This window comes from Molossus molossus, unplaced genomic scaffold, assembly GCF_014108415.1.
Source record: "Molossus molossus isolate mMolMol1 unplaced genomic scaffold, mMolMol1.p scaffold_m16_p_26, whole genome shotgun sequence".
NCBI lineage: Eukaryota > Metazoa > Chordata > Mammalia > Chiroptera > Molossidae > Molossus > Molossus molossus.
The window spans coordinates 752,775-780,007 of record NW_023425362.1 but is presented as its reverse complement, the minus strand read 5'-3'; the positions used below and the strand labels follow the sequence as shown (position 1 = coordinate 780,007).

Here is a 27,233-nt window from a genome sequence, read left to right as displayed (position 1 = left end):
GGGCCTCAGTTTGCTCAGCCAAGAAGTTGGGATGGGTCATGCCAACCTGCAAGGTTGGGTAGGGTGAGGTGGGCAGCATCCTGCTGAGTCCTGCCTACTGGGCAGGGTCACCTGGGGTACCAGGGCCCCCAACACCAGAGTGGATATGAGGCCCTGGTGGTTACACAAGCAGAGAGATACCAGGCTCCCTGCCCAGCCCACTCCTGGGGCCAGAGGGGGCCTGAAGGAACAGGCCCTGGGGGATGCAGGTTGATTCTGACACCTCATGAAACTCACAGCTGGTGCAGGATGAACACACACACACACACACACACATAGACAACAGTCTGTAACACACACATCGGTGTCTGGGAGGGAAGCAGGCTTGAAGGGAACCCTTCCCTCAGGAAAGAGACTACCTCCTGCTGTCCTGCACTCCCAGATTGGGGTGGGGGAGGCTTCCCGCTCCCGTAGACGCCCCCCAGAGCTGGGGAGGAAGGGCAGGGCACTCGCTCTGCCCTCCTGCAGCACTGTGAGTACCCACTGCTGAGTTGGAGAAGACTCCAGGTCTTCAGATCAAGCTGGTGATGGTCACCGGCCGGCTGGCTTCCCTTCCCAAGGCTGACTCCAAGGCCAGGAACCAGCCCTCTCCGGTGAGCTCCCAGCCCTCTGGGCTGAGTCAGACCTTTCCTCTTGACTGGGTGACCAGCTGGACCCACAACGTGCTCCAGGTCTGGGAATCCACAACAGCCTGACCTGAGGGTACTTGCTGTCTGGGGGTGGGTGAGGACCCACAGGGGACACTCAGCCCCTTCTCTCCCACAGGTGCTGCACGGATTTTACCGAAGGGTTGGGCTCTGGCATCCCACCTTGGATCTAACCTGGTGGGGACGACTGCACTGGCCTGGGGCCCGTGGTTAACTGGCCGGCCGCAGCGCTACCCTCATGGGCCCACACTGCGGGAGGGTGCTGGACAGAGCCCCAGGAAGGCAAGAACCTAAGCGCTGCACCAGCGAAAGGGTCACTTTCTGTCCTGGGAGAGTGATCATGGCAGTGAAGAGGCGCGACTTGGGGGAAGTTGGTGTGCTGAGCCTGTGGGCCAGCCCCGTGCATCCTTGGGGGTCACCTCAGGAGTGCACCTTGGCCTCTTGGCCCCCCAGCCCTCAACCCTCTCTGGGACTGGTGGGGGAGGCAGTGGACGTCTGGGGCTCAGCCACCAGGGCTGGCACAGGACGGCCCACACCGAATCTTGAGCAGCTCAAGCCAGTGACCTTGGGCCAAGGCTGGGGGTTGGATCCCGCCACTACACAGGTGAGTCTGTGTGGCACAGGAGAGAGGGGAGGGCGAGGCTGAGACCGGGGCCATGTGCACCTGGGCCGGCTCGGGCCCTGACTGCGTCGTCGAGATGGGCTCTGGGTAGAGGTGGCCAGTAGCTGGGCCTGGAGGGCAGCCAGATGGATGGAGAGCAGGGACGAACGCTCCAGGCCCGGGGACAGCGGGCTTGGGGTCCAGGAGAGGAGCCATGGTCTGGGAGGGGTCTCGGGTGCGGGCGTGAGGTCTAGCTGCGCTCAGAACGGGGACCCCGGGTGGGCACGGCCGCCGAGCCGGTCCCGGGGGGCGCGGCGCCGCCCACCCGCGCGGACTGCCGGGAACGCACACGCACGGCCCGGGGCAGCGCGGGGATCGCCTCCCGGACCCTGACTCGTGTCGGGACCCCACGCCCGCGGCGCCGCAGACCCAGCCTACGAACGGGGCTCGGCAGAGGAAGGCGCGCAGGTCGCGGGTGACCTTCCCGGTACAGCCTGGGCGGGCCCCTGGGAGTCCCCGCCCCGCCCGCGCGCCGCTATTGGCTGGGGCCCCGGTGCCCTTTGAAAGCCCGGCTCCCATTGGCCCCCGCGGCCCCTCCCCACACGCCTGGGCCGCCGCCCGCGCGGGCGCTGCGCGTGCGCGAAGCTGGTGTGTGAGCGCGAAGGCGGAGACGCGCCACGCCGTGTGCCTCCGCGACTCTACTACAGCGAGGTAGTCCCGGGCGGTGACCGCGCCGCCTGCCCGCCGGGCTCGGCCGACCCCCGAGGCGGCGCCCGGCCGCTCCCCGCCGTGGCCGCGGCTGCTCGAGCGGGTTCTCGCAGGAGGCCCCGCCGCGCGGGTCCCGGCGGCAGAGGGCGGGGTCTCGCTCGCCCCGCCCCCGCGGAGGGATACGGGCACCCGCGGCCCAAAAGCCCCGGGCGAGGCGGTCGGGGCGTGTGAGCCGCCTGGCCTGCTGCGCGTCGACGAGGTCCACGCGGACTCCTGGTCTCCTGCGCCGCGCGACGGCCTGGCCGGCGACCCCGTGACGCCCGCCCCCCCGCGACCGGCAGCCGCCTGGGGCTCGGGGCGCCGCGCGGCCCGGGGAGGCCGCCCTCCCGCGTCCGCAGCCGCGCGGGGAGCCGAGCCCGGCGAGAGGCGGCGCAGAGCCCGCGCCCCGCCGCCGCCCGCAATGCTGCTCTCCAAGTTCGGCTCGTTGGCGCACCTCTGCGGGCCGAGCGGCGTGGACCTCCCGGTGAAGATCCTGCAGCCGGGTACGCGCGGGGCCGGGGCGCGGGGGGCCGGGGGCCGGGGCCGGGGCTTGTCGGCTCGCACCAACCCCGCCTTCGCGCTCCCCGCAGCCAAGGCGGAGAAGGAGAGTTTCGAGAAAGTGTACCAGGTGGGCGCCGTGCTGGGCAGCGGCGGATTCGGCACGGTCTACGCGGGCAGCCGCATCGCCGACGGGCTCCCGGTAGGTCCGGCCGCCGGGCGGAACCGGGTGTGTGTCCCCGCGCGCGCGTCGCCGCAGCGGGCCGGGCCTGACCCCTTGTGCTCCCCTAGGTGGCCGTGAAGCACGTGGTGAAGGAGCGGGTGACCGAGTGGGGCAGCGTGGTAAGCGCGGGGCCGGTGGGCGGACGGCCGGCGGGTCGGGCCGCGGGCTGCGCCGCTGACCGCGCCGCTGACCGCCGTCTCCCCCAGGGCGGTGTGGCCGTGCCCTTCGAGGTGGTGCTGCTGCGGAAGGTGGGCGCGGCGGGCGGCGCGCGCGGCGTCATCCGCCTGCTGGACTGGTTCGAGCGGCCCGACGGCTTCTTGCTGGTGCTGGAGCGCCCCGAGCCGGCCCAGGACCTCTTCGACTTCATCACGGAGCGCGGCGCCCTGGACGAGCCCCTGGCGCGCCGCTTCTTCGCACAGGTGTTGGCTGCGGTGCGCCACTGCCACGCCTGCGGGGTGGTGCACCGCGACATCAAGGACGAGAACCTCCTGGTGGACCTGCGCTCCGGGGAGCTCAAGCTCATCGACTTCGGCTCGGGCGCGCTGCTCAAGGACACGGTCTACACGGATTTCGACGGTGAGCGTGCGCGCGGCCGGCGGCCGGCAACGGCCCGTAACGTTCGAGGGGATGGGGTGGGGTGGGGGCTGGTGAGTGTTGAGCCCGCGCAGCCTGGGCACGTTCGCGTAGGCGCCGAGCCGGGGACCCCCAGCCGGCTCGTGGTAGGTGGGGGTGAGAGGTGGGCTCCAGACCGCCCCCTCAGGCTGCGTTGGGGCGCGCCAGCGGGCAGGGGGCCGTGGTGGTCACGGTGTCTGCGTGGGGAGCGCGGGACTGTTGGAGCCGGCGCTGCACGGGCCTCCCCTTTCGTGAGGGCGGGTGCTGTGTGCGTGCCGAGAGCGCGTGGGCGCCGGCAGAAATCCCCGCATTGCGGGTGCGCGGGGAAGCCGGGGCTCCCCGCCCGCCCACTCCTCCTCACCCCTCCTCTCTCCCGCCTCCTCTCCCTGCAGTCCCCCAGCCCTCCCTCTATCCTCACCTCACATCTGTTTGTTGTGAAACCCGAGCCAGCGCCCACGTGACCGGCTCCTCCCCCAGCCGGGCCAGCCCTGGGGAGGCCACGCCTGCGGGGTTTTTCCAGGGTGATGACTGGCAGGATTCGGACGCTGGCTCCCTCTTCTGGCGCAGGCCTCTGAGATGATTAACTGGGGTGCAGGGTCTTGATGTTTACGTTCGGTGTCAGCTTCTTGTGGTGCTGGCGCCTGGCGGGCCTCCTAACCCCCGCGTTCTCCCCAGGCACCCGGGTGTACAGCCCCCCCGAGTGGATCCGCTACCACCGCTACCACGGGCGCTCAGCCACCGTCTGGTCTCTGGGTGTGCTGCTTTATGACATGGTGTGCGGGGACATTCCCTTTGAGCAGGACGAGGAAATTCTGCGGGGCCGTCTCTTCTTCAGGAGGAGGGTCTCCCCAGGTGTGTGTGGGGCTGGGGTGGGGCTGGCCAGGGTAGCAGCCCCCGGACGGCCCCTTCCTGACTGCCTCCCCCCTGCAGAGTGTCAGCAGCTCATTCAGTGGTGTCTGTCTCCGCGGCCCTCCGAGCGGCCCTCGCTGGACCAGATCTCCGCCCACCCCTGGATGCTGGGGGCAGATGGGGGCACCCCAGAGAACTGTGACCTTCGTCTCTGCTCTCTGGACACGGATGACGGGGCCAGCACCACCTCCAGCAGTGAGAGCTTGTGAGGAGGACCTGCACCTGGCTTGTGGGAGCCAGAGGGACCACCTGCCCCAGCCTCGGCCCTTTGCGGGTCTGTCCTGCTAGGGCTGGGTGCTCCTTGAGAAAGCAGTGGCCTCTGACCCTGGTGACCTTTACCTTTGGCACTGGGCCTGTTTCCTCTGCTTTGAGTGCCTTTCGAACGCTGCTCTCACGGGACTTGGCTTTCTCAAGCTCTGTCTGTCCAAAGACCTCCGGTCGAAGCAAGGTCCCGCCTGTCTTGGCTGGGTGCTTGACCCCAAAACTGTCCCTGTCCTGTGCTTCCGGGAGGCAGCCCTTTGGGCCCCCAGCACCTCCCCATCTGACCAAGTTGGACCAGGAGCACTCTTGTGTTCTGTGGCCTCATCTCGCCTGGGCACAGGGTCCCTCGTGCCCACCTCCCTCTCCCGCCCTCGCCCTTTGGTGTTCGTCCGGGCACGTCTGTGCACAAGCAATGCAATGCTCAGGTCTCTGTGCCCACATGGCACCCTGCCCGTGTGCGCTTGTAGGCCTGTGAGCGTCTATTTATGGTGTGACCCCCGTGGAGGGCTATTTATTGTTTAATTTATTTGTTGAGGGTCCTCCTCAGCAGCCTTGCTCTTCTGGGCCCCTGGGGGTGGGGAGAGGGCAGCTGTGTGTGGACCCCAGGTCCGACCCTACCTGCATCTGTCGGAGGATGGACTTGTACAGTGGCTAACTTAAGGGGAGTGGGCGACACTGCCCCCTAGGGGCTGTGCACCCAGGGGGGTGGGTTTTAAATTATTGACCTTGTACAGTCTGCTTGTTGGCTCTGGAAGCTGGGGGGTGGGGGGACAGAGTCGCAAGCCTTTAATTTATTTTAGTAGCTATGTTTCTGTGATCCTGGTGTGTAGGCATCAGGGACGGGGGTTTCTTTCAGTTTAAAAGCAAGACGTCTGGAGATCATATTTTTTATACAGGTATTTCAATTAAATCGTTTTGTATATAACGGATATCCTGTGTTTATTGGGCTGGGGCTGGGGGGCAGAAGGGGCCTCTGGCTCTCCTGTGAGGAGGCAGCAGCATGGGAGGACTGGGCTAGGCTCTCCCTCCCGCCCAGCAGGTCCAGAGGCTGTCTGCCTGCACCCCACCTCCCCGCAGCACCTGAGGGAGTGGGCAGTGCCGGGCTGTGCCATCAGGGGCCTGTGGGAGGGGCAGGGAGCCGGGCAGGCCCTGGGGAGGAGGTTGGCATGGCCACCACTGCTTGGAGGTCATCTTAGGGTTGCCCCAGCGAACCTCTGGCGTCTTCTCGAGGAGGTGCCTCGGGTGGGCAGAGGAGCAGCCCTTGCTCAGGCCGCGAAGGCAGGGTGTGGGGAGGCTTGTGCTGCCCCTCCGACCACTGCAAAGGGGTTCTGAAGGGCGCATCGAGTGAGCAGGTGGAGGGGCAGCAAGACAGGTGCAGAGAACACATGGGTGTGGTCAGGAGTGGTCATGTGACAGCCCTGGCTTGACAGGTGTAGGGTGAGGCCATGGAGGGACACTCCAGGTCCTGGGGTGCAGAAGGTAGAGACCTGGGCCAGGCCTAAGCATGAAGGGCTGGCTGGGTGGAGGGTCTAGGTGCGCTCTGCCTCCAAGGCCCCCGCCCCTGCCTCGGGAGCTCCTGACACGGGCTGCAAGGAGGCCATCTGGGTCCAGCAGGGCATGAAGCCCCCTGCCCGCCCCTGGTGTCTGCTAACAAGGTTGGACAAAGAAGTGTCGGGCGGCATGCGAGGGCAGGGGCCGGGCGTCTGGAGCGGTGACACAGGAGGAAACGGCAAGCAGGGCTGAGGGGCCGGGCGCGGGCGGCCACGGGGCCGGCGCACCTCTACCGAGGAGCCACCGCTGGGCCCAGGAGTTCCCGGCAGCCTGCTCAGGGCAGGCAGACGCTGTGGAGCATGAGGGCGCAGCATGAGGAGACTACCTGCCTGTCCCTGGGCTTGCCCCCTGGGGGTGCACCCAGGCCACGGGGCTCCTTTTCTTGCGCTCACCGTGGCGTCTCCCAGGAACGGTGGGAGGTACTCAGGGCAGATTGAGGACAAGCAGTTGTTCACTCTTTGGGCCCTGCACCCCACTCTGGTGACAGTCACCCTCATCACCATCTCCCACTTGCCAGCCGACACCGTTCCCCCACCTACTGGTCCTTCAGTCATTGGCCCACCTGCCCATCCATTCGTCCACCCCCTGAAGCATCCAGGAACCACTCGCTGAGCTCATCTTTGTGGGGGATCCTGAGTCAGGCTCTGAGTCAGGCCAAGACACCCCCAGTTAGTCACTCTGATTGGAGGCTGCGGGAAGGCTGGTCTCTGCACAAGGTGGGGCCCCCTTGCTGGAGGCGCAGTGAACTCCCAGGAGCCTGCTCCACGGGTGGGCAGCGGAGGCTGGAGGCCCAGCAGCTGGCCCCGGGCCAGAAGCCCCCTAGCCACAGGTCTGAGCGGCACCGGGAGCAGCCGTACGGAGTCTGACCTGCAGTGAGTGGGACACGCTGCCTGCAGGCTCCTCGGCCCTGGGACCCCGTCTAGTGACACCTGCGAGGTGGGGCAGGCACGGGCCACGTGCCGCGGGTGGACAGGCCGGTGGGTGGCCACTGACGGGCTCGAGGCCATGGGAGAACCTCTCCTGCCTGGGGTTGGAGGCCCCCCGGCTCGATGGGAGTGATGGGTGAGTGTGGAGAGGGGTTTGCTGGACTGGGAGGAAGTCCAGGCCTGTGTCCTTCAGGGCCCGTGCTCAGGTGGACATGGCAGAGGCCAGAGGGTGGGCCCGAGGTCCCGCAAGGCCTTTGGGGGGGCCAGACCTCCTATCCCCTGTAGCACTCTGCTGGACAGAGCCCAGCCCGCGGCACAGGCAGGCAGGAGGAGGTGGAGGGGTGCCGGCTTTCTCCGCATGGCGCTCTCGGGCCCCAGAAGCACCCTCTCCCCACCCAGGGCCACTGGGCTCTGCTGCCTGCCCAGGACGCCCTTGGGGAAACAGGCCCAGAGAGAGAGTGGGACCCCGATCCCCATTGCTGTGCCTACACACCAGGAAGCTGGAGGCCAAGCGGAAGGCTCCTGGTGGCCGAGCCCAGGGGGCGGGGCCGGCTGCATCCAGGACCCCGGCTGTGGGCGGGGGAGCAGGCACACTGGGAGGGGAGCCTTCCTGGACCCTCTGGTGAGGTTTCAAAGAATCTCGTGGGCACAGACTTGGGTCTCAGAGACGCAGGCTGAATGCCTGGCTCCGCTGGGCCGTTCGGCCTGGGGTCTCGGGTGGGACGAAGGAGGCAGGGCCTCCTCTTCTCTGTCTGGGTGCCCCCACACCTGCCTCCACATGCAGTCCGGGAGCTGTCAGGGTCTGAGTGTGGACCCCCAGACACCAAAGTTCCCCCTATGCCCAAGGTAGGAAGTCTGGCACTTCAGTTCTTTTTCCTGTGTTGATTTTAGAGAGAGAGGAAGGGAGAGGAAAAGAGAGAGAGAAACATTGATGAGAGAGAACATAGACTGGCTGCCTCCTGCAGGCCCCCCACTGGGGATAGGCCCTCAACCTGGGCATGTGCCCTGACCAGGAATTGAGCTGGTGACCTCTTGGTGCAGGGTCGACGCTCAACCCCTGAGTCCCCCTGGCCGGGCTCCACTTCAGTCCTTTGAGGCCTTGGGTCCACACAGGGACCTCTCCTGGTTTCTGGCGGGGGGTACTCAGTCCCTTTCCCCCCCAAACCAGACCCCTCCCAGCCTGCCTGGGCACCAGCAGGACTGTGTGCCCACTCCCCAGACACTCAGGCTCAGGTGGCCACGTGTGCACGTGGGCGGGTGCCGTGGGCCTGGTGTGGGCCAGCCTCCGATTTCCACGGCCCACTCTCTGCCAGGAGGCTCCGCAGAAGTGTGGGGCTGGGGAGCTGCCTTGGGCCCCTCACCCCCGAGCCGTGGCAGCACCAAGCATTTGCCACCGTGCTAAGTGTGGGGGGTCCCCAGTGTCTGCAGGACCCCCGCTGCTGGGGTAGGATCCATTCTTGTCAGAACTAGTCCTGTCTGCAAAGCCTGGGGGCTGGAGAGGGCTCCTCTGCCCAGGGACTCCTGGGGCCTATTCCCCTGCGAGGCGGCCAGTGGCCCTGAGGCTGTGCCGTCGCTGGATGGCTCGGGGCTGAGGCACAGGGGACAGGCTGCCTGAACATTGTTTGGTGGGCAGAACCCCCGCAAGTCTGCCCTGCCCTCCGCCCACACCCTGGAGCTGCCCAGGCCCCCTGCTCCGCCTGGCCCGGCAGCCTGGCTGTGCTGTTTCATGTCGACCTCCTGCAGAACCACCCGCCCAGGTTCTGAACAGCATCCGTTGCCATGGGGCTCTCCTCGGGGTCGCACAGAACCCGGAAATCCCGAGCACCACCCCGCTGCCTGCCAGGTTGCATCTCCCCTGCCCTGGCTCCTAGGAGCGTCATGTCGTAACCTTCTGGGGTCTGACCTCTGATCGGTTCACCCCGGCGGCCCCACTTCCAGGAACAGAGAGGCCGGGACAGACCCGAAACTGGCTGGCAGCTGTCAGAGGCCTGCTAACTTTCTTTTCTCGGATGCAGCCCCTAAAACGAAACACCGGTGCCAAAGCTTCTCAGAAAAGGGAAGTGACCCCTGCAGGACCCTGGGAGCTGCACCCGCTGCTCCCGGCATCCAGGCCCCAGCGGGCCCGCGACCTCCGTGTTAGCAAAAGCAGCACAGTAAGGAGGGCGCAGGCTGGGCAGCTGCTGAGGCGGACAGTGGAGGCCTGGACAGCAGGGGCTGAGCGGCCATTGCCTGCCCTGTGAGCCGCAGTCACGGGGACTGTGGATGGGAAGAGGCCAGCCAAGCCTGGCACCTGCCCAGAGCCCCTGTTCATCCCTGAGCCCAGGCTGTGACTGAGGGATGGGGCACCAGCCAGACTGCTGGCGCTGGGGTGTCTCCGTGGGCCCTCCCCCTCTACGGAGGCCTCCGCTGGGGTGTCTGCCTGAGCCTGCAGCACATGACTTCCAGGCCGCTGGCTTTTCCAGGCAGACTTGGCAAAGACCTGAGCTTTGAGCTTCAACCTCACAACTGACCCCCCCGCCCCCAGCATTCCCGGCAGTGAGGCCTGCTGGACAGTCGGGCCGGGCCTGACCCTCCAGCACTGACCACTGCTCTCCTGGCCTGATCCCTGAGGACCGCCCTCCCTGGGCCCAGGCCCCAGATGCTGGCCGGGGTGGGTGGGGTCAGTTCCCGGATGGCTGTGTGAGGGCTGTCCTGGGGTGGGGTCACCTGCGCCCAGCACTGAATGGGTCTGGTTCGGGAGAGGGAGTCCAGGGACCCACCAGAAGTCAAGGTCGTAAGTAGCCAGGGGGGCCCACCCCACCCAGGGAGGAAGAGAGTCCTGGGGGGATTCCATCTTTCTGACATGGGGCTCTGATCTGGCCTCTGGCTCCTCCTGTCCCCGTTCCTGCCAAGAAGCTGCCTGCCCTGACCCAAAGTGCATGCCCTCAGTGGGCAGGGGACCCCGATGTCACTGGCCCCGCCCGCCCGTAGGGGAGGCAGGCACCAGGCCTCAGGCCCCCAGGTCTCCCTGCCCTGCCCTTCCCCACGGGGCAGCCGCTGAGCTGGGCTCCTCAGCCATGACCTCTGTGCTCCGTGACCCACTGGCCCCTGCCCTGGGCGAGGGGTGGAGAGGAGAGGGTAGCCTTGCCAGGTGGCCGTCTGCCCCACCCCGTGTGCCCAGGGGGCGGCCTGCATCCGGGCCTGGGCCACCAGGCCGAGAAGGTGCCGCTGCCCTGGGTGCTGGGCCCAGTGACCAGGAGGGCGGCAGACAGGTCGGGGATCCCGGCCATGGGTGCTGCCTGAGGCTGTGACCTCTATCGCACGTCCTCTCATCTCATGGGGAGCAGTGCAGAGAGGGCCCGGGACTTGGAGACACCCACCTGGATTGGGGTTCATGCCACAGCGTGCCTGCCGACAGGGCCCCACAGAGGCACCCCATCCTGGGAGGTGCATGCAGAGCGCCACACCCCACCCAGCGGAACATCCCAGAGGCGCGCACCCCAGGCTCCGACCCTCCCTTGCCGCCTGGTTCTGCTTGCGGGGGCTTCCCCACGCAGTTCAAAGGGCAGAGAGACCCTTGGGGGCCCGCCCTGCCGGAGGGGCAGTGACCCCGACAAACAGGCACGAGGGGGCCCCGACCATCTGTGTTGGCCCCTGTGTAGGAACCGCAGGCAGCCCCTGGCCCTCCCAGAGCCCACAGTCAGGGCCACAGGAGGGCATCGGGTCATGGAAGTGGGGCTCCCAGAGGGCCAGCGGCGCTGAGATCTGAAGGGGTTTCGGGGCCACGGCAGGTGCAGAGAGAGGGTGGTGACTGCAGTGAGGAGGGGTCCTGCAGGTGGGCAGGCCGGAGGCCACCCCGAGCGGAGGGGTGATGGGTGTCCAGACGGGGCCAGCCTGGCGGTGGGGTTCAGAGCCCAGCAAGGAGGAGCCCTCCAGGGCGGGGGTGTGGATGGTTTGGGAGGTAGGTTACCTGGACCCAAGGAGGAAGGGAGCCCCAAGGGTACAGCCCACACGAGAGCAGGCCTTGCTGACCAGTCCTGGGCCTGCGGAGGCCTCTTGCCAGGCAGTGAGCGGGGAGCCTGGGGCCTGGGGGCAACTGAGGACTCATAGTTGTGGTCCACTGGCCTCCCTGCCCCCACAGCCCAGCCCAGCCTCTGGGACATTCTGTCCCTGTCCTCACCACACATGAGTGGGCCCGCCCCTCCGTCTGCCCGGCACCTGACCCCCATGCCTGGCTGCTGCCCGTGGCCACTGTGCCCTACGGCAGGTAAGCGGTGGGCACCCTGAGCCAGCCAGCTGGGCACTGCCTCCAGGCCCTCGGGTCACAGATCCCGGGTGGGGTCTTCCCCCCAGCGACCCACAGACCTCATCTTGGGTGGGCTTCTGGGCTCTCCAGCTCCCTGGCCATGGGGAGCCAGGCTGGGTTTCCCGTCTCTGGGCCTCGATCCCCTCACCTGACTGCCTCCCGGGCAGAAAGGAGCTGGAGATGGGCGCCCCTGGGGGCCAGTGGGGCCTGTCCGGAGAGCGGAGCCTGGCGCCCAGTGGGTAAACATCACCGGACGGGCACCATGTTCCACCCTGGCCACACCTGAGTGGCCTCTCCATGGGGACATGGGCACGTCGGTGGAGGAGCAGAGCCTGGGGCAGGTGGGGCACCTGGGGGCTGGTCCAGCCCTGCAGCTGCACAGCCCTCGGCGCTCTGGCCCATCTCTGCCAGGCCTGGGGCACCCACTTCCTGGGTCCTGCGCAACCCCCTCAGGCCCTCCGCTCTGCGCCCCACACGCCCGCCGCCCAGGTGTGCCACGCAGGTAGGAAATGAGGGGCCACCCACAGAGGGTGGCCCAGGGCCTGGGGCAGCTGCCAGGCTTTTCCCTGTGGCCACCAGTGGGGCCCAGTCGAATGGCCCTGTCTCCACGCCCGCTGCTGCTCCTGTGTCACCACAGACTGTTCACCAGCTGCCACCCCCCCGGGCGCCCGGTCCCCCAGACAGCCCCCAGCCTCCCTCTGGTCCTCGTGGGTCCCCTGGGAGCTCCTGGCACCTCCCCTCCTGAGGGGCCACGCTATCCAGGACTGTAGAGCAACGGGGATGGGCGAAGCCTGGGGACCAGGGGGGCAGGCCCGCCCTTCCAGAATCCCTCCCAAAAGGATCCGGGAAGCCACTTCACACAGCTCTCAGAGACTTAAACGGAGATCGAATAAAATTCGTAAAAAGTATTTTTAAAACAGCTTAACTGAGGCACCATTTACAAACCATAAAATTCACCCACGTCCAGCGATTTCAATGAACCCTCCACAATTCAGCGATTTCGGTGAATTTTCTGAGTTGTGCAACCACCACCAGGTCCAATTTTAGAACATTCCACGCTGAGTCCTCCTGTTCCCGTTGGTGTCGTCTCCCGCCCACTCAGCTCCGGGCTGCACCCACCTGCCTCCTATCTTCCCGGACTTGCCTTGTTTGGACATTTCATGTCAGTGGGGCCCTGCACATGCAGCGCAGGGCGTGGTGTCTGGCTGTGTCCCCCGAGGACGCCTTCCGGGGTTCGTCCAGGTGGCAGCAGCTGGTTCCCACAGAGGTGCGCGCTGCGGATACACTGGTTCATCCATTCACCCACATGACGGCCGTGGTGGCCGTGCTCCCCGGACCCGCGTGGCCGTGTCTGCGTGTGTCACAGCTCTCTGGGGCACACTGCTAGGGATGGAATGGCTGGGTCGCGTGGTGCACTTGCGGTGCCCGTTTCATACTCCCACGGGGCGCTGCGGCTCCCGAGTCCACATCCTTGTCAACCCGTGTCACCGTCTGTCTTTCTTTTTTTATCCTCACCCGAGGACATTTTTCCATTTTTGTTCAGATAGAGTAGGAGGGGGAGGGAGAGAGAGAGAAACATCGATGAAAGGGACACATCGAGTGGCTGCCACCCGCACGACCAACCAGGGCCGGGGACAAACTGCAGCCGAGGTGCGTGCCCTTAGCGGGAACGGATCCCAGGTCTCTCTGGACCGCAGGCCGATGCTCTAACCACTAAGCAAACCGGCCAGGGCCCATCTTTCTTTCTTAAAACATTTTTTTTTCTTTGTTGATTTTAGTGAGAGAGGAAGGGAGAGGGAGAGAGAGATAGAAACATCGATGAGAGAGAACATGGACTGGCTGCCTCCTGCATGCCCCCAACTGGGGATCAGGCCCATAACCTGGGCATGTGCCCTGACCTGGAATCGAACCGGCGACCTCCTGGTGCATGGGTCAATGTTCAATCACTGAGTCACACCAGCTGGGCTCTTTCTTCTTCTTCTTCTTTTTAAAATCCTCACCTGAGGATATTTTTCCATTGATTTTCAGATAGAGTGGGAGGGGCAGAGAGAGAAACATCAACTGGTTGCCTCCCACGCAACCCAACCAGGGTTGGGGATGAACCGCAGCCAAGGCATGTGCCCTTGACTGAACTCGAACCCTCAAGTCCCTGGTCCCCGGGCCGATGCTATAACCGCTGAGCCAAACCGGCCAGGGCCTGTCTTTCTTTCCAATGACAGCCACTGGTAGGTGTGAGTGGTGTTGCATTTTGTAGCAATTCGAATTTCCCTGCTAACTAATAGTGCTGAGAATCTTTTCAAATTTGATTAGAACTTTCACCCAGCCCTGGCCGGTTTGGCTCAGCGGTTAGAGCATTGGCTTGCGGTCCAGAGAGACCCGGGTTCGGTTCCTGCTAAGGGCATGTACCTCGGTTGCAGTTTTTCCCCGGCCCTGGTCAGTCGTGTGGGTGGCAGCCACTCGATGTGTTCCTTTCACGTCGATGTTTCTCTCTCTCTCTCTGTTCCTCTCTCTCCCTCCCACTCTACCTGAACAAAAAAATGGAAAAATGTCCTCGGGTGAGGATAAAAAAAAAAAAAAAAGAACTTTCACCCACGAAGCGATCCAGCTCCCCTCCTCCTTCTTTGGTTAAATGTCTAATACAATTTTTTGGCCTATTTTTTAACGTGGGTTGCTTGTATTATTATTGTTATTTTTAAATTCATACTTATTTGTAATTGTGCTAAATACATAACCACTGTACGTGTATGTTTTTCTTCCTTTTGAGTCTGTGTGTTCTTTATATATTCTTAAATACACGTCCTTCCCTACGTGTGTGACTCGCAAACACGTATCACAATGTTCATGCTCGTACTGTTCTTCGAAGCACAGAGCTTTCGCTTCCGATCCAATCCAGTGCGTCAGGTTTGTTCACGGACCCTGCTTTCGGTCTGCACCTGCGAACTCTGCCTGCCCTAAGTCACAAAGCTTCTCTCTTGTTTCCTTTTCAAAGTGGTGTATTTGTAGCTCTCACAGTTAGGTCCGCGGCACCTGTGTTAGTTTCGGTGTGTGGTGTGAGGTACGGGTCCACGTTCCTCTTTGCACCTGTGGGCAGCCAGGCCCAGCGCCACCTGGGGAGTGGGGTACCTTTTCCCCATGGGAAGCCTCGGCACTTCTGTCAGAAACCAAGTGACCATAAATCCGTGGGTTCACTTTGGACTCTGAGTTCAGTTCCATTGATCTGTATGTCAGTACATGTCTCTTTTTTCCTTTCTTTTTAAAAACCCTCACCCAAATATATTTTTCTATTTATTTTCAGGTAGAGTGGGAGGGAGGGAGAGAGAAATATTGATGTGAAAGAGACACATCGACTGGTTGCCTCCAGCACAACACCGACCAGGGCCGGGGACGAACCGCAACTGAGGTACGTGCCCTCGACCGGAATCGAACCTGTGACTGTTTGGTCTGTGGGCCGACGCTCTAACCGCTGAGCCAGACTGGCCAGGGCGCGTGCGTGTCTTTCCTACTGTGGCTTTACATTCAAAACTGTACATTCCTCCGCTTTGTTCCTTTTCAAATGGTCTGGGCTGTTCTGTGCCGTCAGTGTATCTGTACACATTTCATGGCCAGATTGCCTATGTCTGCCCCCCATCCAGGCACATTTTGATAAGGATTCAATCTATTAATCAATTTGGTGAGTATTGCCATTTTAACAATAGAGTCTTCCAATCCATGGACATGGACTAGCTCTCCATCGATTCAGATGACCTTCCATCTCTTTCAGAAACGCTGAGTGTACAAGGCTTACACACCTTTGTTAAGCTCATTTCGATGCTGTGTGAATAGACATGTTTACTCAGTTTCGTGTCTGGGTTGTTCGTTGCTAACATAGAGAAATGCAGTTGATGTATGAGTATTGACCTTGGGTCCTGGAGCCCTGGTTAACTCCTTATTAGTAGCCTTTTTTTCATGTCCTCCTGCCATTGGGCCCCAAACGCATCACAGACGCAGAAGTGGATGGTTTCTGGGGGAGAAGGGTATCTCAGGCACCTGGAAAGTACCGAAACGATGGTGACAAAGATACGCAGAGAATGATTCCGGAAGACTGAAAGTTTTGGGCTTCTGGGTTCACCCCTGACCTAGCGCTCAGATCTGATCCTAATTAGCACATCAAACATTGGGAAAATTGATCTCACAGGTGCTCCTCCAGCCGCTCAGAGTGACCACTAGGTGGTGCACATGAGAATAGACCTGATTAGAACAGCAAAGACTGTAATGATGAACTCCAGTCAGAGTCACAGCCTAAAACAAGAACCTCCACATTCTCCACCGGCAGCCGGAGGACCCAGAGTCTCACAACACAACCCTCAAAATGTCCAGGACAGCAGCTAAAATCAGCCGGCACACGAAGAACACGGACATTTCAACCCACGTGGGAAAAGACACCCACGGTAGGACCACACAGATGTTTCAGGATCTGAAGGGCACTTCAAAGCAGCCCTTAGAAAAATGCTCGAACCAGGAACTGCAAACATTCTTGATTAAAAAAACTTAAAACACAACGATTCAGCAAAGAAACAGGAAGACGTAAAAGAGAACTAAATGGAAAATTGGGGACTGAAAAATATGATAGCTTAAAAAAAAACTCAAACCCACCTGACTAATGGATTCAGTAGCATCAGTGGGGTCCCAGAAGGAGAAGAGAAAGACTGTGGGCAGAAAAATAACTCAAGGAAATAATAGCTGAAAACTTCCCAAGTTTGGTGAAAGACATATACTTATAATTCAAGAAACAAAGCCAATCCCACCCAGGATACACCGGAAGAAAATCCACACCAAGATGCTTCATAGTCAAACTGCTGAAAACAAACACAAGGGGAAAAAATCTTTTTAAAAAGTATGCTTTTACTGACTTTTTTAAAGAAAGAGGAAGGGAGAGAGAAAAACACCGATGGGCTGCCTCCTGCACGCCCCCTACTGGAGATGGAGCCCGCCACCTGGTCACGTGACCTGACCAGGACTCGCACTGGGACATCTCACCCCTGGGACAATGCTCAATCCACTGAGCCACACCACCTGGGCAAGGGCACAAATCTTAAAAGAAGCCAGAGAAAAATTATGTATTACTTACAGAAGACCAATGACTCAAATGGCTGGATGTCTCATCAGAAAACAGAGAGGCCAGAAGGACGTAGTCCAACATTTTTCAAGTGCTAAAAGAAAAGTCCTGTTAATTCTGATTTTTATACCCAGCAAACTTCCTTAACCTGATAAAGGGCACTGAGCCCAGCCAGTGTGGCTCAGTGGTTGAGCGTTGACCCATGCACCAAGAGGTCGCTGGTTCGATTGCTGGCCAGGACACGTGCCTAGGTTGTGGGCTAAAACCCCAGTGGGGGGCATGAAGGAGGTGGCCAATCGATGTTCTCTCTTATCAATGTTTCTATCTCCTTCTCCCTCTCCTTTTGTCTCTCTCTAAAAACAATAAAAAAATAATAATAAAGGGTGTTGACAAAAGTCACGTTATATTTAATGTGAAAGACTTAATGCTTCCCCCCTAAGCTCAGGATCAAGCCACGGAAGCTCACTCGCACCACTCTTGTTTAACATATTGCTAGAAGTTCTAGCCAGTGCAATCGGGCAAGAAAAGGAAATAAAAGGCATTCTGACTACCAAGGAAGCATAAAACTATCTTTGTTTACAGACAACATGATTACCTATGTAGGAAATCTATTTTTTACAAAGAAACTCCTGGAACCCACAGGTGAGTTTAGCAAGGTTGCAGGATACAAAGTAACACAAAAATCAACTGTATTCCCTTATACAAGCTATGAATGAATAATTGGAAATGAAAGCTTTAAGAATGTTGCCATTTATAACTGCTCCCCAAAATCTAGGTGTAGATCTAACACTACGTGTACAGGGTCTGTGGGCTGAAAACTACAAATTCTATTGAAAGAAATCAAAGCAGATCTAAACACATGGAAAGTCTTACTGCTTTGGTGGATTTGAAGACGCAGCATAGTAAAGATGGCCAGTCTTCCCAAAGCGAACTGTAGATTTAACACATCATCAGCCCCAATTCCAGCAAGATTCTTTTGCAGATACAGACAAGCCAATTCTAAAATTTACCTAGAAAGACAATGGAACGAGACTAAGTAAAACAAGTTGAAAAAGAAGAACAAAGTCAGACATGCTGAGAGAGAGGACAGGGCAGAGAAACATGGTGCCCTGACCAGGAATCGAACCGGCAAACCTTTCTGTGCACAGGACAACGTTCAACCAACTGGCCACTCCAGGCAGATGGCCCATTGTCTGGCTTTAACACTTACTACACAGCTTCGGTGACTGAGACAGTGTGGTACTGGTGAATGACGGACCCACACATAGATCAGTGGAAAGAAAGACACAGTCCGGAAACAGACTTGCAGAAACTTCTGATAAGTGTTCAGGTGCCACTCAGTGGAGAAACCATAGTTTTCTTTCTTTCTTTTATTTTTTTAATCCTCACCCAAGGATATTTTTCCATTGATATTTCAGATAGAGTGGGAGGGAGGGAGGGAGAGAGAGAGAGAGAGAGAAACATTGATGTGAGAGAGACCCTGACCAGGGCTGGGGACCGAACCTACAACCGAGGCACATGCCCTTGACTGGGAATCGAACCCATGACTCTGGTCTGAGGGCTGACGCTCTAACTGCTGAGCCAAACCCTCCAGGGCAACAATAGTTTTCTTTTAGCAAATGGTGCTCACACAGCTGCTCATCCATGGTCAGAGGCCAGCCTCAGCCTAAATCTCACCCCTATGCTCAGGTGAATTCCAAGGAACCCCAGGTCTAGGAGAAATATAAGACTAGGCAGCTGTCAGAAGAAAAATAAGAGGGAGTCTGTGACATGAGGTTCGTCAAAAGTTTGTAGAAATGGCTGGTGTGGCTCAGTGGTTGAGCGTCGACCCTGCACCAAGAGGTTGCCAGTTCGATTCCCGGTCAGGGCACATGCCCAGGTTGTGGGCCCGATCCCCAGTGGGGGGCATGCAGGAGGCGGCCAATCGATGTTCTCTCTCATCGATGTTTCTGTCTCTCTCTCCCTCTCCATTCCTCTCTCTCAAATCAATAAAGGAAGAAAAATTTTTTTTTTAAAAAGATCATTTTATAGAAATTATCCTAGCCAGTTTGGCTCAGTGGTAGAGCATCGGCCCACGACCAAAGAGTCGAGGGTTCGATTTTGGTCAAGGGCACGTACCTCAGTTGCGGTTCATCCCCGGCCCTGGTCGGGTCGTGCGAGAGGCAACCAGTCTGTGTGTCCCTCTCACATTGATGTTTCTCTCTCTCCCCCTTTTTCTTCCTCTCTCTCCCTCCCACTCTATCTGAAGATAAACAGAAAAATATCTTTGGGTGAGGATTAAAAAAAAACAGTTTGTAGAAATGACACCAAAAACACGGACCATCCAAGAAAGAAATGGACAAATTGGACTTCCTCAAAATGAAAAACTTTTGTTTCTGTCAAAGGTACTGATGAGAGAACGTGGAGAGAAGCGACAGTTTGGGAGAAAACATCTGCAAGCCACACGTAGGAAAAAGACTTAAGAGAGCTCTCAAAACTCAACATTAATCCAGGCCGGTGTGCTCAGTGGTTAGAGTGTCAGCCCAAGGACCAACGAGTCTTGGGTTCGATTCCAGTCAAGGGCATGTATCTCTTACATCCATGTTTCTCTCTCCCCCACTTTATCTGAAGATACATGGAAATATATCCTCATTAAAAAAAAAAAAAGAAATAAAAGTAACTCAATTTGCAAATGGGCAAAGGTCTTAAACAGACACCTCATGCAAGAGGACCACAGATGGCAGACAGGTGAAGATGTGCAAGGTCAGAAGCCATCCAGGAATGCCCATGGGCACCCCACTGAGCTCCCACGACACCCTCATGGGAATCACTAAAAGAAGGGATCCCGAGAGTGCCACGTGCTGGCGAGGATGGGGAGTCACCTGTCCTGATGCTGGGGTGCAAAGTGGGCTCTGGAAATGGTCCCTGGTTGCCCCTGGATGCAGCCATCTCGCCACTGCACTTATCCTGGGAAAACCTGTGCGGAAGCACCGCCCTACCTGAAACAGCCCAGACGCCCGTCGGGGCGCGCGGATGACAGGCTGACCCTCTACCCCGCCAAGACGTCATTCACGCGACGCCCGGACTCCCGGGCTCGCCCCGAGCCAGAGACGCGGTCTCAGGGGCTGCAGGACCCTCCCAAAGACAGAACTGGGGTTGCCGGGGGTCACACGCAGGTGGGGCGTGCCAAAGCTGCGGCCCCGGGCAGTTTTGGGGGTGATGGAACTGTGGGGAATGTCTCCTGTTGTAGTGATGCGGGTAACGTTTATAAAACTGTACACCACAATGAAAATGTCGATTTCACTGTATGATAGTTAAAGATGAGATAATGTATTTTCAAATACACATCTCAGGCAATTCCTGCATGCTGGGGGGGAGGGGGGAGGGGCGATCGCTGGGCCTCTCCGGCTCCCCTCTGCCACGCATAGTCTTGCGCATGCGCCCGCTGAGGGCTGTGGTCCCTGCCGGCACCCCTGGGGACGTGGCCCCCAGGGGTCCCTCCTGGGTGAGGGGGAGGCGGTCTCCATGAGGACCAAGTCTGGAAACCTGGGTGCCTGAGACAAAGGAGGTGTCCTTAGAAATTTCTCCTCAATAAAAGTATAGGGGAGCGGGGCGGGGACAGAAGCCCTTGATCCCCTTCCAGGCCCCGGGGGTGGAGGGGGCGCAACGCTCCTCAGCCCCTCCTGAATCCGCCCCAACAGAGCTCTGGGGGGGCCTCACAGCACCGCCCCTCCCCCCCCCGGGCTGTAAGGCCACCAGCCCGTCCCCACGCCCCGGGACAGCCTAACTCCCCCGACCCACCTCGGACCGGTCGGGTCGCCGGGCCCGCCCCCGCAGCTGCTCCCTCTCCGCACCCCACCTGTGCCCGGCTGCTCACCCCCAGCCGGCCCGCGGGGATCCGGGTGGAAAGCAGACCTAGAAATCGTGCTGGGGGCTGGGCGTGGGCTGGGGTCCCCCACATGGAGGCCCCACCCTCCGGCTCTGAGCAGAGCCCCCTCCCCGCCCCAACGCGCTCCAGGGGCGCAGCGTGGGGAGGGGAGCGCCGGGGCGGGTTGGAGCCACCCGGTTGGACACCTGCCCAAGGCGGGTTTTGCCCGAGAGGCCGGCTCACGGCCCCTCCCGCCACCCGCTGAGCTCTGGCTGGGTTGGCCTCAGCACCTGTCCCCCGATGGCTGGGTCCTCCCGGCGGTCATCGCCCACATCCCACGTGTCCTGCCCACTTTCCTAGGCCCGTTTCCCACGCCTCACAGACCCTGGGCCACCTCCACAGCCCACGGCCTGCGCCCTCAGCGAAGTCGCCGGTCAGCGAAGCACAGAAAACAGCACGCGTCCGTGCGCACAACGCAGTTTCATATATAAAAACCCCACCGTCTCAAGCGATAAGCAGCGATTTAAAACTAGCATTAAGTTAATCAAGATCCGATGGAAGCCGCGCCAATCACGACTTCCAGCTGCAAGGGGGTGAGTGCGGGCCGGCGCGGGCGGGGGGCTGAGGGCGCAGGGTGCCACACCCCACCTCTCCCAGACCTCCCGGGTGCAGACCAAAGCCCCCCGCCCCGCACAGCCCAGCCTGCAGCTGCAGTGCCTGCGGGCGCGTGGAGTCATTCTGCAAACTGGGCACCCCCAGACCTCTCTGAGCCGGCCCCAACCCCGAGCTACCGCCCGTTCCTTTGTTCCTTCGCCGGTGTCCGCGTGCCTTCCTTCTGTCCCCTCCCTCCGCAAACCCTCTGGGTCAGGCTCCTTCCCAGAGCTCACCTGGTCCAGGCGGGTTCCCACCTCCCGCCGGGCGTCCCTGCTGCTCCCGGCGCTGGGCTCGTCAGCGCCCCTCCTCCCTTCCTTCCTCAGCTCGAACCTCTTCCCTGCCGGCCCCTCACCCAGCCTCTGCTTGTGCCCACGTGCCCACGTGCCCACGCGCCCACGCGCCCACGCTGGGGTCTCCACCCACAGCTCTGTGGCCTCTCCACTTGGATGTCAAACGCAGATTTAAAGGCTGAGGCCCCGGGCGCCTCGCCCGCGCGCCCCCTGCCTTCCCGGTGTCGGTGGCGCAGTGGCACACGGCCAGGCTCGCAGGTGCCCGTCCCCTCCCCCAGGAAACCCTGTTGGCTCCAGCAGCAAAACGCTCTCCGGATACATGTATCGCCGCCTGCACAGCTGCCGCCCTGGCGTCTCCCTCGGGTTGTTACAGCGCCTTCCCACGAGTTCTGCTCGCCCAGCTCCTACCCTCCACCTGCACCGCTATTCTGACCGCACTGGGGGCACGTGACTCCTTCGAGCACTCCACTGGTGATAAAAGCTGACCTGTTTTCATTGGCTACAGCCCCCCCCCCTTTCTCTCCACCTCGGTTCCTTCCCTCCTCTCTTCCACTCCTAGTGACTCCCTTGGTGCCTGCCCCAGGGCCTTTGCACTGGCTCTTCCCTCAGCCTTTAGGTGTCAGGGTAAATTTGAATTTTCCCTGGTGCCAAAAATGGAAAGAGACCCCTTCCTCCCTTTTCTTAGAACATTTTCTTTAGAGACTTGTAAATTCTTTCTGTCCCTTTGAAATGTATGCAAACCTTTTGAAAAGGTAAGTGAGCCTCTTTCTTGCCAGGTTTACAACCCAGAAATGTTTTTCCGTAGTAGTTTCAAGCAGTCTCTCTTAAATGTAAACAAGGCGGTAGCGCCCCTCTCTCCGTCTTGCTGGGATTTTACCTTCGACACCTGGTTCCACATTGTAACTACCTACCTGCTGGTCACAGAGCCCTGAGAAGTTTCGATATTTTCTTTGACTAAAGGGAAGTAGAGAAGGAGGTGGCCACCCAGGTACCAGGTAAATTTAGGGTGAACTGTGAGCGACACATGGTGCCATCAAGTCCTCTTAACATTTTTTGAGTGGTGGTAAAATATGCATGGGAAAGAAATTTCCATCTTAGCCCTGGCCGCTTTGGCTCAGCGGTTAGAGCATCGACCCGAGGACCAATGAGTCCCGGGTCTGACCAAGGGCACATACCTTGGTTGCGGTTGGTCCCCGGCCCTAATTGGGGTCATGCGGGAGGCAACCAGTCGATGTGTCTGTCTCACATCAATGTTTCTCTCTCTCTCCCTCCCTCTATCTGAACAAAAATGGAAAAATATTCTTGGGTGAGGATTAAAACAATGTTTCCATTTTAACTGTTTGTAGTGTATCATTCAGAGACGTTTAAGTACATTCACAACGTTGTGCAATTGTCACCATTATTTCCAAAGCTTTATCACCCCAAACAAAAACGGTACCCGTGAAACAATGACACCCCCTCCTCTGCCTTTCCCTCAGGCCAACCTCCAGTCTGCCTCCCTCCCCTCTCGATGTGCCTATTCTAGCTGCCTCCACGGTGGAATTACTCACTGCGTGGCCCTCGGTCTGTCTCGTTTCACTGAAAGTGTAGCACCGATCAGAGCTCCATCCCTTCCCGTGGCTGGTTAATGACCCACTGAGGTCTGTGCCACATTTTATCTACTTATCTCCTGACGGACACTGGGGTCAGGGTCCTTTGCACGTGGATGCAGTTTTCCCGGCACCATTTGTTGAAAGACCACCCTTTCTTCATCAGAATGTTCTTTTCCCTTCGTTGAAAACCAACCGACCATAACAGATGAGGGTTTATTTCTCGACTCTCAACTCTCTTGCATTGGTCCGTCTGTCTGTCTGCTCTCATGCCAGGGCCACACTCTGCCCATTACTGTATCTTTGCAGTGAGTTAAAAAAAATTTTTTTTCTTTATTGATTTTAGAGAGAGAGGAAGGGAGAAGGAGAGAGAGACAGAAACATCGATGAGAGAGAACATGACTGGCCGCCTCCTGCACGCCCCCCACTGGGGATCGGGCCCACAACCTGGGCATGTGCCCTGACCAGAAATCGAACCGGTGACCTCTTGGTGCAGGGTTGATGCTCAACCAAAGAGCCATACCAGCTGGGCAGCTTTACAGTAAGTTTTAAAAATATATGTTTTTATTGACTTTTTTTTTTTAGAGAGAGAGGAAGGGAGAGAAAGAGAGAGACATCAATGTGCGAGAGAAACATTGACTGGCTGCCTCCTGCACACACCCTACTGGGGATCGAGCCCACAACCTGAGCTTGTGCCCTGACCAGAAATCGTACTGGGACCTCTCAGTCCATGGGACAATGCTCAATCCACTGAGCCACACTGGCCGGCTAAATGTAACTTTTATAAATACTGGGACACCAAAAAAAAAAAGAATCCATGTGACTCACTTTATTGAGGCAGCCTGGAATCGAACCTGGGATATCTCAGAGGTGTGCCTGTAGTAATGCCCCTTCATTTGTGACTAGAAATTTGAGGCTTCTCCCTTTTCTCTTAGTCAATCTAGCTAAAGTTTAGCCCACTTTGTTGATATTTTTAACAAATGAACCTTTTATTTTATTGATTTTTTTCCTATTTTTATATTCTCTCCACAGTAATCTTTATCACTTCCTTCCTTCTGCTATTTTGGGTTTAGTTTGGGCTTTTGTTGTTGTTGTTGTCTTAATGTGGTGACTATTGGAGAATGTAGATACATTTTAGGAAATTTCATGTCACCGGCTAATTGTAGGGACAATAGAACCAAACGTTAAGCGCTACCCATAAAAAGGAATACAGACTTTGGAAAAAATAATTTGGAAAAGTCACTAAACAAATGGCAGATTGTAGCTCCTCAATAAACAAAACCCGACAATCCACAAGGAGGAAAATCTCATCTTCAGATTTATCTCATTATCACCCTCAGAATGTTCAGGTTTCAACAGACATATACAAAGTGTCCAAAGAAGCGGGGAAAGAAATAATTTTTCCATTCACAGGAAAAAGAAACTTACAGAAGCCATCCCTGCAGAAGTCCATGTATTGGAATTAATAGACAACGGTGTTAGGTCAACCCTCTTTAATATGTTCAACAAGCTAAAGGAAGCCAGGAGAACAAGGCTTGAACAAAGAGAGAATGTCAACAGAAAGGAACCAAAGGAAGCCAGGAGCTGGAAAGTATCACCGGCCACCACCCACACGACCCCAACCAGGGCCGGGGACACACTGCAACTGAGGTATGTGCCCTTAGCAGGAACCAAACCCAGGTCTCTCTGGCCCACAGACTAATGCTCTAACCACTGAGCCAAACCGGCCAGGGCGTGGAATTACCTATTTTAAGGAGCAGGAATAAGAGAATGAAGAGGAAAGGAAGACCCAGGGAGGCCTGTGGGACACCATCCAGAGTAGACTTAGAAAGAGAAGAGAAAGGGGCAAATATTTGATGAAATAATGGCCTGAGACCCCTCAAATTTGATGGACGACGTGAATCCATATATCCATGAATCTCAACAAACTCCAAGCAGGATAAAGTCAAAGAAATCTACATTAGTCAAATCGTCAGAAGCTTGTCCAGCCAGTGTGGCTCAGTGGATTGAGCATCCTCCCATGGACTGACAGGCCCAGGTTCTGTTCTGGGTCAGGGCATATGCCCAGGTTGTGAGCTTGATCCTTAGTAGGGGGTGTGCAGCCGATTGATGTTTCTCTCTCATCTATTTTTTAAAAATTGTCAAAAGTCAAAGTCAGAGAGAATCTGGACAGCAGCCAGAGAGAAATAACGTGTCATACACAAGAGAACCTCAATAATGAGAGATTTCTCATTAGAAGCCTTGAGATGTAACATCCAGAAAGAAAAGGAAACCTGTCAACAAACAATTCTATATCCAGTAAAACTATCTCTCAAAAAGGAAGGCGAAAGTAAGATATTTCCAGATAAGTAAAAGGTCAAGGAATCATTACTAGTAGAAATGTTAAAGAGAGCCCTACAATAAATGCTAAAGGGAGTCCTTCAGGCTGAAAATAAAAAACAATAGACAGCCTGGCCAGTAGGCTTAGTGGCTGAGCATCGACCCTGCACCAAGAGGTCACCGGTTCGATTCCCCGTCAGGGCACATGCCCAGGTTGTGAGCCCAATCTCCAGTGGGGGGCGTGCAGGAGGCGGCCAGTTGATGTTCTCTTTCATCGATGTGTCATCTCTTGCTCCCTTCCTCTCTATCCAAAATAAAGAAAAAAAAATTTTAAAGGACAGTAGACAGTAACTCAAAGCCCCATGAAGTAATACAGAACACTGGAAATGCTAATTACACAGGAAAATATAAAGCTGGTATTATTATAGTTTGGGTTTATAACTACACTTTTTTTTTATATATATATGACTAAACTTGCAAATCCATGAAACTAATTATAAATCTCTGTGAATGGGCACACAACATATAAAGATTTGTCTGTGACAGCGATGGGGAGGGATGGAGACACAGGAGCAGAGTGTCTGTGCACAATTGAAATTAAGTTGGAATTATTCAAACTAGGTTGTTATAAGTTCAAGATTTTAATTGGAACTCCAAAGGAAGCCACTAAGAAAATATTGGGAAAATATACAGAAAAGAAAAATCAAATGGTACACTACAAAAAAACACAACTCCACTAAACACGGAAAGAGACAGTAATGGAGGGACTGAGGAACACAACCCATATAAGATGTAACAGAAAACAAACGACTAAATGGTGGAAGTAAATCCTTTGCTTTCAGTGATTGCTTTACATGTAAACGGATTAGAGCTGTCCACTTCAAAGGCAGAGATTGGTAGGGCACATAAAAATCATGATCAAGCCCTGGCCGGTTTGGCTCAGCGGTTAGAGTGTCGGCCCGGGGTCCAGAGAGACCCGGGTTTGGTTCTCGCTAAGGGCACATGCCTCAGTTGCAGTTTGTCCCCGGCCCCAGTTGGGGTTGTGCGGGAGGCGGCCACTCAATGTGTTGCTCTCACATCGATGTTTCTGTCTCTCTTCCTCTCTCCCCCTCCCACTCTACCTAAAACAAAAATGGAAAAATGTCCTCAGGTGAAGATAAAAAAAAAAAAAAAAGATCACTCTACACACTCTGTAGAAGAGACTCACTTCAGACCCAGAGACACAGGAGACTTTAAGTGAATGGATGGAGCAGGTCATTCCATGTAACTAGTCACCCAAGAGGGCAGTGTGGCTAAATGTCCCACAAAATAGGCCTTAGGTCAAGTGCTCTTGAGAACATATATGTCTGTCTTTGCAATCTCTTAATGCTCACTCAATAGCCATTTCCTTTGTACCTTTGTGGAGAGGACACACTGGGTGGGTTGGCCGACTTTATTGATTTATTTAAATCATTTATTGACCCTTCGAGAGAGAGGGAGAAGGAGAGGGAGAGAGACATTGATGTGAGAGCACATCGATCAGCTGCCCCTCACACCTCTCACTGGGGATCGAGCCCTCAACCTGGAGAACATGCCCCAACCAGGAATTGAACCGGCAACCCCCAGTGCACCAGACGATGCCCAACCGAGCCACACTGGCCAGGGCGAAGACTTTGTAATTGTCTGTCCCAATGGTGTCCACTGTCTACCTCATCTCTATGTTTTTGCAGGAGGCCCACCAGCACTTGGCTCCATGACCACCTGCACCCCTTCATCCTGTCTGCTTTCCTTTCTAAACAGCCCTTTTCATATCCAGATGTCGCCCCCCCCTTAATGTTTATGCCTTTCTTCCGCCTCAGGCAGGGGTCTGTGTCTTGTGCGCACGGAGGGAGCAGGCACACGTCAGGCATCACAGAAGCATTTGGCAAATGGACGGGTGAACGGCAGGGCAACCTTACCATGTCCAAATGCCAACTCCTGTGTCTGCACCCCATCTTTCCCACGGAGCTCCGCCCTCCCGTGGCCGAGACCCAAGCATTTCTGTCTCACTCGTATGCGTGCTGCCCACAGCGGGACACCCGTGACCCCATCTGCCTGCCACGCGTCACCGCTCACCTGTCAGACCCTGATGGAACCTGGCAGCATGTGCCCCTCACCTCTG

At 57.7% G+C, this 27,233-nt stretch overlaps 1 protein-coding gene across 1 annotated transcript; it reads left to right on the top strand.

The window, feature by feature from the left end:
• The first annotated feature begins 2,442 nt into the window (after positions 1-2,442).
• Positions 2,443-5,578, top strand: PIM3 (Pim-3 proto-oncogene, serine/threonine kinase). The gene is made up of 6 exons (XM_036278290.1): positions 2,443-2,537; positions 2,625-2,734; positions 2,824-2,874; positions 2,962-3,331; positions 4,043-4,219; positions 4,298-5,578. The coding sequence occupies exons 1-6, from the start codon at positions 2,456-2,458 to the stop codon at positions 4,483-4,485; spliced, it is 978 nt and encodes a 325-aa protein (XP_036134183.1). The 5' UTR covers positions 2,443-2,455; the 3' UTR covers positions 4,486-5,578.
• The last annotated feature ends 21,655 nt before the right edge of the window (positions 5,579-27,233 follow it).